This window comes from Antechinus flavipes, chromosome 3 (assembly GCF_016432865.1).
Source record: "Antechinus flavipes isolate AdamAnt ecotype Samford, QLD, Australia chromosome 3, AdamAnt_v2, whole genome shotgun sequence".
NCBI classification, from domain to species: Eukaryota; Metazoa; Chordata; class Mammalia; order Dasyuromorphia; family Dasyuridae; genus Antechinus; species Antechinus flavipes.
In genome coordinates, this window is record NC_067400.1 from 280,749,171 (window position 1) to 280,764,167 (window position 14,997).

The window sequence follows — 14,997 nt, forward strand, 5'->3', positions numbered from 1 at the left end:
TTAGTGGTGAAAGGGCAGAGCATGTGCCAGATTCTTCAAAAGAAAGAAAAGAAGTTGAAGAAGAGATAATGGGTCAGATGGTTCTTTGTGTCAGTCAATAACTTGGTTGTTCTTGGGAGTATGTTAAGTGTATATGAGGCAAGGTGTGTGTATATAGTGTATATATATATATATATTTTTTTTTTTCTTAAGTTTAACTATGAAAGTTGAGATAGGACAATAGCTAGATGTGGTAAGAGTTAGGTCAATCAGTTCACTTACAACTAAATGCCATAATGACCTTCAGTTTTTGTTTGCCAGCACCAAAGCATCTGTAACAAACTTTTCTTATGGCATAAGGTGCCTTATCTTACCCTGACATAAAAACTCATCTTTCTTTTCCACATGTGATTAGTTCCAAGTAAAAATGTGGGAAGAATGTGGAATAAAGAAGTGACTCATTACCAGATCATTGTGTGAAGACTGACCAAACACCAATTTTATCAGAAATGGAAAGGGAACGTGTTTAATGGTATTTCCAAAATTATTTTAAGCTTATTGAGGAGCAAAACAATCAAAGCACAGAACCTTGCATATAGAAGATGCTCAAATTCATACAGTGTTAAACACCAACTATCCCAGCAAGGGATCATGTAGTTAATTGGTAACTCTTGAGTTTCTCAAGATGCTTTACCATTTATATGTTTTATACATAAAACAGACTCACTTTTAACTCAATCTTCCACAATTAGTCTATAGGAGGAACCCAAACCTAAGGACTTCTTAAGCCTCTCTGAACAGTCAATAAAATGGAAGGCACTCTGAGATCTTAGCAGAGGCCATCAGTGCACAAGGGTGTGACAGCCTGAACTTGAAAAAAAATAATAATATAGATGAACAGATATAAAGCTCGTGTGCAGTAGAGAAGAGAAAAGCACAATAATTCACAGGGGTGAACCAAGTGCCAAAGCACTCATACCACTCTGCAGAATGAATCAGAACTAGCACTTTATTATCTTAATATGATCAGACAGATTTTTCCATGTGATCCAGGGATAGTTTGGCTACAATAGACATCACAGGTTGTTTAGCAACTGATGATAACATTTTTCCTATGCCATTTTTTCTAATTATGAATTTCAATAAACAAAACGTTTTCCTACAGAAAATTAAAGCAGTAAGTTAACTCAAAATATAAATTCACTGTCCAGTCATAAAGCAGATTGCCAGCTGGTAAGAGTAACCTCTATAAACACTATGGAGGTAGGGATTATCTAATTAGGCCACAATGTGCTTGTGTACATACTAGACACATGAAACATTTCATTACTTTAAACGAACAAACTCAGAAAATGAATACCAGTTTGTACTACTATATGGTTAAAATATTGTAAAGAAGTTTTATTTCATGTACAATTCTTTTCTTCTCTATCAAATCATCTTTATTCTCCAGCTTGGCCATTAATTTTCTTCTAGATTATGAAGAATCAAATATATTGATGAAAATATACAAAATATTAAATTTACACTTAATAATCTGTCAGAACACAATTTTCACTACTACATAATTTACATTGATTTTGGCTTTTCTTATTTGGTTCACGCGTATCTTAGGTATCATGACCTATACTAGAAAACAAAATTGAAATTAACATATTCGCATGCAAAAAGGAACTTAGAGCAACAGAGAACATGTACGTAAGGCTTACGCAGCAATTATAACCTCAATAATTTAATGCCAACTATGAAGAATGTTACAGCCAGTTAAGAAAACCTGGGCAGTTGTTTTGCATTGTTTCAAGAACTTTATGTTTAATCACAAAACATGTGCCAAGTTATCTGTAGACTTGACTAGTTTTAACACAAGTCTGGTTTTAAATCAAAGTGCAGCATTTAGTACTAGCTAAAATCAATATATTATTGGGTAAGGCAATATCTAAATTTTCAACTTTTAAAAAATGAGGGCTCTTAAGTTGTGAAATTCAGTATGGTATGCCTTTTGAATAAAATTTGCATCCTTTTATATAATCTCTCCCAGGTACACAATTATAGTCCCCAAATCAAACTAGAGAAATATCAGCTGATTTAACATGATAATTACCAAAAAAGCCAAGAACCCATGACAATTCACTGATCAGATGGTTCACTAAGATTTAACAGGAGATTTAAAAGGAAAGAGTGCGGTATCAGAACGTCATCTTTAGCACCTTTTCCCTTTATTTTTTAAGGAAAAAGTACCAAATAACATTGTCTATTCCATTTTAGCCTTTGTACAGTCATGTTTTCTGATAAATGAATTGGTTTATCTATACACACACAATGTTGACAATATCTACAAAAGTTACTGCTTAGTAATCAGGGATAGCTAGTCCTTTTTTCATCTGGGCTCCTAGTTTTTAAATTAGATGGTTCAAAAATATGAAAGATTAATGTTATTTTGACTTTTAAGTTGCTCTAAATAGTCGTCTTAATGCTGGTACCTTTAGAGTACTATTTTTCTAGGACCAAAAGAACTATTGTTCATCTTTGTGAATCTACAGATGCATATATTTCAAAATGAAAAGTTTGTAACAATACCTGACATTTACATAAAAAGGATCATTTGTTAATAAGAGAAACCAATGACAGATTCTAGATACATTGTTCCCCTTCACAGCCTTGTTTGATTTACAAAACAGTGAATATGTACTTTTTCACCGTATATAAATTGCTGCTGAAGCTGCCTTTAATGTGCCTAATAAACATCTGAAATAAAATGACCAGAACTAGATTTTGCTATTAAAAATAAAAGAAAAAAGCAGAGCAAATTAAAATATTCTTTACTAAAAAATTGTTATTGAAATGAACTCGATTCTAAATTTTCAAATCTCATTTGATTTGAAACAAAAAAAGTGTATTTATGGACAACTATGAATAGAAATATGTGACAGACTTTGGATTACCAATTCACAAAGAATGGAACATACCACTCTTTTGAAGCATCAATTTGTACTTTTAGGACGTATTGACTTTTAAGATGTATTGCTTTAAAGAAATGTTGCTGGCAAGTGCTTCTATCTTTGGGATTTGTATGTTGATTTATTGTTATTTGAACAGAATGTCAGACTAAAACCATCTTTGGGGCCTAAGAATTGGAATTAGTACATAAAGTATTATTTTAAATAGTAGTATATATTATTAGCTCAAGAGTTTATATAGTTCCAGAACTCAATGAAGAACTGATGCCTCATTGCAGTGAATGTGGCTTAAATATCATAAAATTTCATGCCTTTTTCCTCTTAGAAACTTCAGACAATTGACAGAAGTCAAAAACTAAGCACTGCTTAGACTTATTTGGACAAAAGTAACGACTTATTCATGATTTTTTAAAACTCTTAGAGAAGATTCAATGAGGACAACATAAATCAGGTTTCCTGGGTGAATTAGTGTTCCTGAGATTTACAGCACTTTCACCTCAAGCATGTATCCTAATATCTACTAAGTCTGAGCACATTCTAAAGCATTCTGTGATTTCCACAGGAAATCATTTAATGAAGTTCTATTCCCAGAGCCACAAAAACAGTGAAAGCGCACACTACTCTCTTTCTCAACGTACAAAACAAACACAATCCTTTTGCTCTCCTTATTTTCTTTGTCAGAGGGAAGATGGGAGGGAGCAAGGAGGGAAGAAGAATTAAGAGAGACAGAGAGACAGAGAGAGAATGATATGGCAGAGGTATGGTCCAATCACTTGAATGAAATCTTTATGCTCTTCTCTTAACTTAAAAAAAATTATAGGAAAAGAAACTACAATTCATCAAAAATTAAGTAATTTGGTGGAATGACAAAATGAAATCATACATAGCACATTAAAGAATGAAATTGTTATTCTGCACTTTTTGAAAACGTAACGAAAAATCAATCCAAAATGTTTTGCTATGTAAACTAAAAACTTAAGCCATATTCAAAATTAAAATAATTTAGGCATGGAAGATAATCTACTATACTTTGTGCGATTTTTTAGTAATTAACCTTCCTGAGATTTTGTTCTCTTCAGTATTGCTTAACTGAAGTACTTAATAAAATTTCTACAGAATATATTACCCTCTCCATAGATGAATATTATTTTGAACCACAGTATCTGACAAAAATCTAACTACCCTTAATTATGCTTGATTAATTCAAATGTCACTGAGGGATTTATGGAACAGAGAAAATATTTTTAAATTTAAGTTCATATTCATTTCACTGTTCTTTGATCTACCATCTCAAACCTTCTAACACATAATAAATAAATCATACTACTCTAGAAGTCAAAGCTAGGTCATTTTAACATTTTGTCTCAAGAAGCCCTTCTATCACTCAACAGCTTCATAAAAAATGTAGATACAGCTAATAGCTTGAAACTGGACCATCTGGCGTTCAAAATTGTCAAGGCGATTTTACTAGTTTTTTTGATTGGGGAGAGATTGGACTTGCTATATAAAGTTAGATCAGGTGACCTCTACAAGATTCTATGTTTGACAGAATACAAAAGGCAGGTGAGAGGAGAGGGAGAGTGATGGTTAAAGCAAACAATTTATCTAATTTGCTTTCCTATCCAAGCCAAGTGGGAAGGCAGGGAACCATTACTGAAAGGCAGACAAAAATGCTTATTATTTTTATTGAATTATTTCAGTCGTTTCTGATTTTTCGTGACTCCATTTGGGGTTTTCTTACCAAAGACACTGGAATGTTTTACCATTTCCTTCTACAGATCATTTTACAGGTGAGGAACTGAAGCAATCAAGGTTTACATGGTTTGCCCATGGTCACACAGCTAGTGAGTATCTGGGGCTGGATATGAACTTGGGTCTTGATTCCAGAACTAGTGTTCTATCTACGTTGCCATTTAATTGCCCTATTCCACCTATTAAAACCTATAATAAAAATGTAAGAACTGCAGGGAAGGACTTTTCCAAGACAAATACATAGAAAAGAATCAAAGCATTCCACGTAGAGGTTTTAAATAATTCCCTTGGTATTAGCATTTCCAACACAAAAAACTAATTTAAGAAATGTGGCTTATCTACAGTTTTATGAAAAAATGCTCTAAATCATTACTGATTAGAGAAATGCAAATCAAACCAACTCTGAAGTCCTACCTCACATCTATCATACTAAGATGTCAGGAAAAGATGATAAATATTGGAGAGGATGTAGGAAAACTGGGACACTAATACATTGTTGGTGGAATTGTGAACGAATCCAACCATTCTGGAGAGCAATTTTGGAACTATGCCCAAAGATTTATCAAACTATACATACCCTCTGATCCAGCCCAAAGATCTCTTTGGGCTTAAACCTAAAGAGATCTTAAAGGAAGGAAAGGGAACCATATGTGCAAAAATGTTTGACAGCCCTTTTTGTAGTGGCAAGAAACTAGAAACTGAGTGGATGCCCATCAATTGGAGAATGGCTGAATAAATTGTGGTATATGAATATTATAGAGTATTATTTTTCTATTAGAAATATTCAGGAGGAGGATTTTAGAAAGGCCTGGAGAGACTTACATGAACTGAAGCTGAGTGAAATGAACAGAACTACAAGAATATTGAACACAGCAACAACATTATGTGATGATCAGGTATGATAGACTCCGCTCTTCTCAGCAATAGTGATTCAAGACAATGCCAATAAATTCGGCATACATAGAAAATTGTATCCACATCTAGAGAGAACTATGGAGACTGAATGCGAATTGAAGCACACCATTTTCACCTTTTTAGGGTTTTTTATTTTTGTGTTTTTCTTTTGTTCTGATTTTTCTTTCACAATATGACTAATATGAAAATTTGTTTAAAGGGATTGTACATATATACTCTATATCAGATTGCTAGCTATCTTAGGGAAGGGGAAGTAAAAGGGAGGGGGAGGAACTCAAAACATTACAAAAATGAATGTTTAAACTACCCTTATATGTAATTGGAAAAATAAATTTAAAAAGAAATGTGGCTCCTAATTGTTAATTGTTTCTACCATTCTTGTTGAATAACCAAACTCCTCAGCTTGGCCATTACATCTACTACTAGTCCATTGGGCTCACTTGCTAAACAAGGATTAACAACAAAGATAGGACCCAATAAGGGAGTACATGAGTTTGATTAAAATAAAAAACCCCCACAAAAATCAGCAAAAACCTGCTATGACTATTTCCTCTCAGAAAAACTAGTTATGCTATTGAAAGAAAGGTACTTTGTCATATAAGGTCAATCTTCAGGTTATTAAGGTTATTTTATTAAATGCATTAATTGGCTTACTATAATTTATGACATTGTGCAACTACAGGAAGAGGTAGATGGATGAATATTAATCACAGTAGGGGGAAGTCTGACTTCTCCTTTCACCACAAAGTTGGACTAGGCCATTCCCAATTTTAGGATTCCCATAACCCAAGAATTCAAACTCCTCAACCAAATATATGATACATATCATGTTACATATATGTAACATATGTAACAGTTGCTACTGTTGGGTACAATAGAGAAGAATACAGACTGGTGTCCCATTAATAATAGCACTAGAATTTACTATTTATTGTACTGAGGCATTGTGTTGGACATCTCTAAAAGAAAATTCTGATTCTGCAGAGTATTATTCAACAGGAAACTTTTAGCTGTAGCAACAGTTCATATAATTATAAACAACAAAGCCATGCAATCAATTCCAGTATTCATTTGTGGGTAACAAAAGTTAGTCTGATGTACTGCACTTTTGTAATGCCCTTATTAATTTTAGAATTTGGGAAAATATAGTTACTCAAGATTTAGTGTCTTTTATAACAGAAACACTAAGTTCATTACTTTATTAATGTTATTTCCCTCCTACAAGTATTAGCCTCTCTTTTAATTAGATAGCGAAAGAGAGAGGCTAATATTAGATCACTAACATAGACTATAAAATGCTGCATGTTCTTCAAATATCTCTGATGCCTGGAGTGCCTGACACATAGTAGGAGTTTAATAAATGTTTCAGTATATAATGATATGGCTACATAAAACCTATCAAAGCAAATAAAATTGTGATTCTTTATTATGTGAGTTGTAATGAAACAAAAATTGTCACCGAGTGACAATCTGAAATCGGCAAGTTTTTAATCCTATTGTAACACAAAGTCTGATATCCTTAGAAAGTGCCCCACAGGGAGAATGCTGATCAGAATACCAGATGGAGTTCTTGTGACTCTAGGTGGAAGATTTCAAAACAGATAAATGTAATTTTGGGCAAAGGAATTACTCTCTTTGGGACCTCTGTATTTTCAGCTGCAGAATGAGGATGTTATTATTCTTACATATCTTAGATGTGAAAAATGAATGAGATAATGTATGTGAAAGCACTTTGAATAATTTAAAGTGCTAATCAAAAGTAACGTGGTAAAAATAATGTTCTTTCCCTAACTGAAAAAGCTGTAATAGAGTAATACTCCTGAAACAACAGTTTTCCACCAGCAGTTCCTGCAAAGATGAGGATTCTTCAATTGATTGTGGCAACAACCAGAACTCCCATCACCGAGAGGTAATTTATCCAAATATTAGAACTTTGAATGAGACAGAGCGAAACTAGTAAAATTACATGGGATTCACCCCTTTATTGCTGTATTCAAGCAAATACTGCCTATTTCAAGTCCAGCCAATACTGCCTTAGTCTATCCAACTTATTTCCAGTATGGAAAAAAAAAATGAACTGGACAACTGACGTATCTTAAAGGGAATTCTTCTCAAAGAATGTCTGACAGAAGAATGTAAGAAGAAAATTTGATCATAAAAGAATAGGAATATCTGACAATTAAACGACCAGATAAAATCCTGGTATGAATGAATGTGTCTTTCTGAGTTTCAAAGATGAATACAAACTACTTTGGGATCACAGATCTGTGCAAGTGATGGAAAGTTGGTTGCAGAATACAATACTGTCTTTGGTCACTTACATTGGCTGGCATTAATAGTATGATAAAAGAAAAAATATAAAAAGCTAGTGAAAATTCCTTTAGTCTTACCAGGCTGGCAAAATTTTGGTGATACATGGAATGTTCTGAATCAATTTTTGTGTATACCTTAATAGCAAAGATAAACTCTTATCCTGCTCCAAAATGAGGAATAATAGAAGGTAATTTTATTACTCAGTGACACGTAAATATGAACAAACCTATGTAGAAAATAACCAAATTTTTAAAAATTAAAAACACTAACTTTTGAAAAAAAGAATTATGCAAAAGCATAATTCAGTTTATTTTTAAGACCTTTGCTAAACAAAGCCTTTGTCTCTGCTAAACATTATTCAGTACCCACAATATACTTTTAAAGACTGAGTATCTTCAACATCCCAACTGTCACTATCTGGTGAACCTACTACTGACCTGTAATCTAGTAAGGGAAATTAATATGCGTATTATTGAAGAAAAATGAAGGTCCTGTAGGCAAAATCCAATAAAGATACTATACTTAATGTCCAAAGATCATAACATTCAAGGTCCTTAAAAATTCAAGCATCATCTCTAGTTCATACCTCCACCTACTTTTCCATAGTATTTTATCCCCCAAATCATGATGCTGTTGAAATCTAACACTAGTGGCTTGAGTTAGCTGTCACTTTCCTGGAGTTGTGTTACTCTTTCTTTTACAAGAAATGGCATGACCAAACCATTCTCAGTCTTATAAACTTTTATGCCACCAACAATTATTCATTGTAAGAAGATGAAGCAACAAAGTGCAAAAAACAGATTTCTACAGAAAGTATGAGCTCAGGCATCACAATGACATAAAAGAAAAAAAAAGGTTCCATGGGAAGAAATGAAATTAAAAAAAAAATTAACAAAGTACACATCCTTATAAAATGTATGTTCTGAAGGAAAAACACTACACCTTTGTGCAGTAGTAAAAACAAAAAGTCCCATGTCCTGTGTAAAAAGGACAAAGAGAAAATTAAGTTAGGATGTACATTTAAGAGTTCTTAAAAACAAAAATACTTATATTAATAAGATATAATCCTAAAAAAGAAATGGAATCAAAGAACTAGAGAGATAATGGAGGTTTGGAAAAGTTAGGAGATTTTTAGTTAAGAAAGAAATTAGTCCCACCATCTCAAACTAGTTCCTAAGAAATAAGTAGTGGATTGTACAACAATAAACATTACATCATCCTTGCTCTTAATCTTCACCAAAAACTAAATATAAAATAAGGAATGGAGCCTAAAGCACCACCTTAGCCTTTCTGAGGTAAGCCAGCTCATAGTTAAACAATTATGCTAATGAACACATAGGGTTTTTTGTTTTTTTTGTATTATTGTTTTTTGGCAACAGAAATGGGCTTGAGTGATTTGCCCAGAGTCATACACCTAGTTTAAGTGTTAAGTGTTAATTTGCCTACTCAACTTGAGGGCCAGAGCTCTATCCACTATTCCATCTACCTGCTCTAAATATATAGAATCTTAAATGCAGCTGGGAATCCCAAGTAACTGCCATATCAAAAATTTTTAACGGTAACAAATTCATATAATACAAATTCCTCTTGTTATCACCTCTCTTCCATTTGTCTCCAAGTTAAAAACAAAGCAAAACAAAAACAACAAAAAAAAGAGAAAAAGAAAAAAGAAATAAAAGGTATCAAAGTAAGATTACAGGAATGATACTATATTCTAAACTGTGATATAAAGTGAAGGTAAAGATTTCAAAAACTGACTCTCTTTCAGGGTACCAGTTTCTCAAAGATTTCCATAAAGAACTGGATCTCAAAGGAGACTTCTACCTTCCTCAGAAGAATCTAAATGCACAGAGCATTAGTTTAATTAGGTTTTTCTACAGGATTAAAAATCTCATTCCTCATGTTAAATTTCCTTTAACAAAGCTGATCACAGGTAATTTTTCATTAATGGTTTCAAACCACCAAAAGGCTCAGTGAAAGTCCCAGGGCAACTTTTGGAACACTTTTAATCAACAGAATGGCAGTGTACAAATTAATAGAAAATCAATTGCATGTATGGGTGAGATTTCTTCCTAACATGAAAGTCCTAGCACCTAACAAGGTGATAGAGCACACAGGAAGTTAGGGAAGGGAGTGTCTAAACCACTTGGAAAGCAGATGGTTGTGGAATAAGAGAGGGAAGGTCAAGGCTTTGGGAAAGGAATCTCCCACTGATGAGGCCCCAGCAGATGACTTCACTACTCAGAATTCCTGGGTCCTACAGTGGTTTGAGAGGAGCATGGAATCCAGCTGCAAACACAAAACACCATAGCACTCTGGACTTAGGACAGAAGTGGAAGCTCCTGTGGACAGGGAGGACAGGCAATGGGCTTTACAGTAATGAGAGTGAAGGGAAGAAAGACAGGGGAGCTATATAAGGCATCAGATTCCCCTCCATGCCAAGCTCTTATCAACATTCTCACCCCCAGAACAGCCAACCACACCAAAGTGTTGTAAAAAGCACTCAGGTTATTTAGTGGAAGAACTGGAGTAACTACAGGACAAGGTCCATAGAAAAGCTCCAGCTAATTCAGTGAAAATAAATGTTCAAGCCCTCGAATAGCTAGGGTGCCACCCTCCCCCAAGATGTGGTGGTAAGGAGCGCTCTCTGGTCAACTTGCAGAAGACACAATCTTCACAAAATAGGCCAAATACAGTCATTTCTTTAGAAAGTTCTATTTGTCTTCATCTTGTCACTGCAAAGAAAGGAAAAATGATTAAAAGTTATTGTGCTGACAATAATCTTGTAAATCTAACTGGGACTTTAAAATAGTTTATTTAATAACTGGCTCTTTCACAGTTTTATGATCTACTGCTATCAGAGAAAAAGTACAAGTAATCTATCTTTTCTATTCCTTACTTCTTAATATTAAAAGGTCATTTTTTAGAGAGGTCATTCCCTTTCTTATTTCTAAAACTTACATGATATGATAAATATACAAAATTTAGATGACTTGAAATCTATTATTTATAATACTTATATAAATATTTCACAATTATAATTTAAAATAAATTGTAAGGCCTAATTTGGTAAATTATTTTAAAATACTCATCTGTTAAACTGAAAAATTATATCTATATGAGAAATGGTCAATTTTAGACAAGTTATATGTTACAGTTTCAGAGACAGTAATTAAGCTTTTTGAACCTTGTCACTTAAAACATTTTCAATTATAGCAAAGTATTTTCTTAATAAAAATTAATTTTAAATGTGATTTAGATCACTTTTGCATTAATAAAATTATCTAGATATTCCAACAGCTTTTTTTTACTATTTGGTCACATCTTTAGATAATTAGATATTTTGTTTATTTGCCAACTGAAAGTGTGATGACCACGTATTTTAAAATCAGCTGGAATCAGGAATTCAGGTTAAGGGAAAACCTTCGATCTTTATTCTTTGTGGAGGTGAAGGGAGATCACAATAGGAACGTGAGCAGCTGCGACACAAACCCGGCCAGCAGTCTCTCTCCACCCACCCAAATCGTCCCTACGTCATTTCCTATACAATACATCAGAACTTGCACAAAGAGTGGGTGGGGCCATTCTTTTTCCAAGCATATATTAATAGAGTATGGTCCAATTACTATTTAGCCTCATGTGCTTGGGACCTCAGTGCGTCAACTCGAGCTTCAGCCCATTACAGAAAGTAAATTAATAACTAAGGGCAGAAAAATCCAAATCTGATCTTTCTGAATCTGATGATGGCATAGTACACTTTAACATATGAATCTATTTGAGGAACAGAAGTTCCTGCTTAGAAATTCAAAGATTTCTATACCGCACAGAAACATACTAAATTTGGGTCCAAATTCTTTATTACTTCTTGCAACTACATAAAGTCTAAGAATATTCATAAAAGAAAAGCAAATTTGAGAACTCAAGATGTAAACATATTATATTCCTTCTTTTTTATACTCCTTTACTATCAAGCAATTCACCTTCATTATTTAATGGGGCTAACTCTTATATAGTTTTCTTTTCACTTTAATTTTTTTATTTTTTCCAAACACAAAAATTTGTTCTCTCCTTTCCCTTTCCCCCTCAAAGAGAAAAAGAAAAAAAAGAAAGTTTTTGTAGCAAATATGTAGAGTAGTCAAGCATAAAAAAATTTCCTCATTGGCTAAGTCTCAAAAATAGGTTTTCTTCTTTACCCTGTATCTTATTATTTCTCTGTCAAATTCTATTTCAATCTTCCATGAAGATTTTTGTTGCTGTTCTCCACTCATGAAACACTTGATTTTAAAGTCTCCCATACCAGTAAAAAAGTATAAAGTGAATTTCTTTACAACAAAAATTGTCACATGACAGTGGTTTATTTGCAATCTTTAGAAAACTGTGATTTCATTTGTATAAGGAAGTAACTGGAGAGTAAACTCCCTTTCTCAATGCAGGCCAGCATGTTCTTTGAAATATAGTCTCAGTGTTACCTTGGCCAAGAAAAAGTAAATGACTTGCTTGGGGTCCGATAGTTAAGTTTATGTCAGAAATGGATATCTGACTATGAAATTATATATACATTGTGTTGTGCTGCTTCTCAACTTCTACCTATGCGCAAAAAAATTGATAGTTTAGAAGGATTTTTATTTGTACACCTTAAAAGAAAACATTTCCTTTTTGGTCACACAACTGCTACTTCTTCCCATGGTGGGGGGGGATTATGTTTTAAGCTTCTTTCTCCTCCCAAGTATACTTTAGTCTTACATCAAAGATCTCGTTTTAAAAAAGATCTGGCTGATAAAGAAGTCTGCTTAGATTAAGAAAGGCAAATTTTATATATGATGCACACCATATACTGAGAACTAGAGAGCTAGAGAGACTTACAGTTTGGCTTTGTATTTTGAAGCATCCCTGGGTTCACTGCTAGGATTGCTCCAGTCATCAGCTTCAGGTGTTGTCTTGTAATGCCTCCATGCTGACTTATTAAACACTGGAAGCCTCTCAAATGATTCACTTGAAAGAGCCTAAAGGGATAAAAGAAGGTCTATGATATATTCATATTATTTGTATTATAAAATACTGATTCTGAAATATAGCCAATATACTGAAATTACATTTTGACAATTCTTTATAATCAGAACAATGACATAAAATACCTTTCAGTGAAATGTGAGGAAATTCTCCTACTTTTTTCTTTCTTACTCATCAAAAAAAAAAAAAATCAGCACAGTTATGGTCTCAAAAAAAATAGGACATATGTAGATGATTGTTTTCAATCGATCATGCCCAAGGAGAAGCCTATTGGCCAAATAAGCCAAAAGGCAAATTATTTGTTCAACTATGGATATCTAGTCAAACTGCGATCACACTGTTAAGAAGGAGACAAACATATATACCAATTGTGCAAACAGAGATCTATAAAATGTTAACTATATTTTGATAAGAATTAGGCCCTTATACCTTTGGACACCTATCTATATCTTAACAAACAAACAAACTCATATATCAACCAGCTTAAAAAAATTCTAGACTGTTTAAATAAATATTTACAGCATAGTACCCTTCTTTTTAAAAATTAATGTTTAAATAGCACTTATTTATTTTATCTCTAAGAACTTCAAATACAGGTGTACATCAATCAATAAACCTTTATTAAGAAGTTAGTATGTACAACATGTTTAAAATAGAAAGAAAAAGCAAAAATAGTTCCTTCTCTTGGAGAATTTATATTCTAATAAGAGATAGCAAGGACATATAGATATATACAAGATACATTACACAGTAGATACCAGGTATTAACAGAAAAACAGAAGTAATTAAGAGACCCTGGAGAGGCCTCCAGCAGAAGGTAGTCTTTGAGATAAGTCTTGAATGAAGTCAGGTATTTTAAGGGGTGGAAGTGAGGAGGGAAAGCATTCAGTAAATACACAGAAAAAGGGGACTGTAAGTAGGCAAGCATGGCTGGACAGCAGAGAGAACGGAAAGAAGTAATGTGAAAGAAGACTAGAATTATGTGCACAAGATGACAAATACAGAAATGTTTAAAAGTATTTTACAAGTATAACCTATATGTAGGAGAAAGGAGGGAGGAAAAAAGGAAGGAGGGAGGGACAGAGGAAGAAAGATGTACATTCTATGTATCAGGCTCACTACTGTAAGGTAGTTATTATTGTTATCATCATCATTTTCTAGCTGAGGAAATTAAGGCAGATGGCAGGTAAATGACTTGCTCACTGCTCTAGCTACTGTACCACCTACCTACCCATATCATTATAATCTTCACAGCTTTTAATAAATTACAATGTAAAAACATTAATGTTAAAACATCTAAACATTCTTGAAAAACCATTTAGATGAAATACCTTCAAATATATTACAGCATCAGTACCCACTCCTTCCATTGAATAGAGTTTTAGGTCTCCTTGAAAGTATCTGGCATAAAGACGGGAGATGGGCAATCCATAGCCAAATCCAGCCTAGAAAAAGAAAGCCCAGCACAACAAGAGAAAAGAACAGGTATCATCAAAAAAACAAAAACAAACAAAGAAAAGCATTAAAATGAATTTCAGATTAAAATTTAACAGCACTTTAATACAACATATATACTAGAATTACTCATCTGCCAAAACCTTTTGCTTATGTTTAACTTTCACAGTGTTATGTATTTTAAAATAATAGCTTTTTATTTTCAAAACATATGCATAGTTTTCAATATTTACCCTTGCTAAACCTTATGTTCCAATTTTTTTCTCCCTCCCTTTCCTCCAACCTTCCCCTAGACAGCAAGTAATCCAACACATGTTAAACATGTGCTATTCTTCTATACATATTTCCATATTTATCATGCTGTACTAGAAAAATTGGACCAAAAAGGGGGAAAAAGAAAAAAGAAAACAAAAAGCAAATTAACAACAGCAAAAATGGTGAAAATATTACTTTGTGATCCACATTCAGTCCCCACAGTCCTCTCTCATTGGAATTGGCCCGAATCATTTCCAAAATATATTTTACAAATAATTGTAATATGGAAATTACAGATGGTCCCCAGCATTGACTAGTTCTTTCTGACCATCCAAAAAGGCTTGAAATGCTAACAATAAAA

General features: G+C 33.3%; 1 protein-coding gene across 2 annotated transcripts in view; it reads right to left on the minus strand.

The window, feature by feature from the left end:
• Positions 1-970: 970 nt before the first annotated feature.
• PDK3 (pyruvate dehydrogenase kinase 3) overlaps positions 971-14,997 on the minus strand; it is a 95,646-nt gene continuing 81,619 nt past the window's right edge. For both annotated transcript variants that reach the window (XM_051985086.1, XM_051985085.1), the window contains 3 exons: positions 14,258-14,371; positions 12,780-12,919; positions 971-10,651 (listed from right to left, as the gene is read on the minus strand). In XM_051985086.1, the coding sequence (XP_051841046.1) occupies positions 10,621-10,651; positions 12,780-12,919; positions 14,258-14,371 (285 nt within the window). In that variant the 3' untranslated portion in view covers positions 971-10,620. The remainder of the gene's footprint in view (positions 10,652-12,779; positions 12,920-14,257; positions 14,372-14,997) is intronic.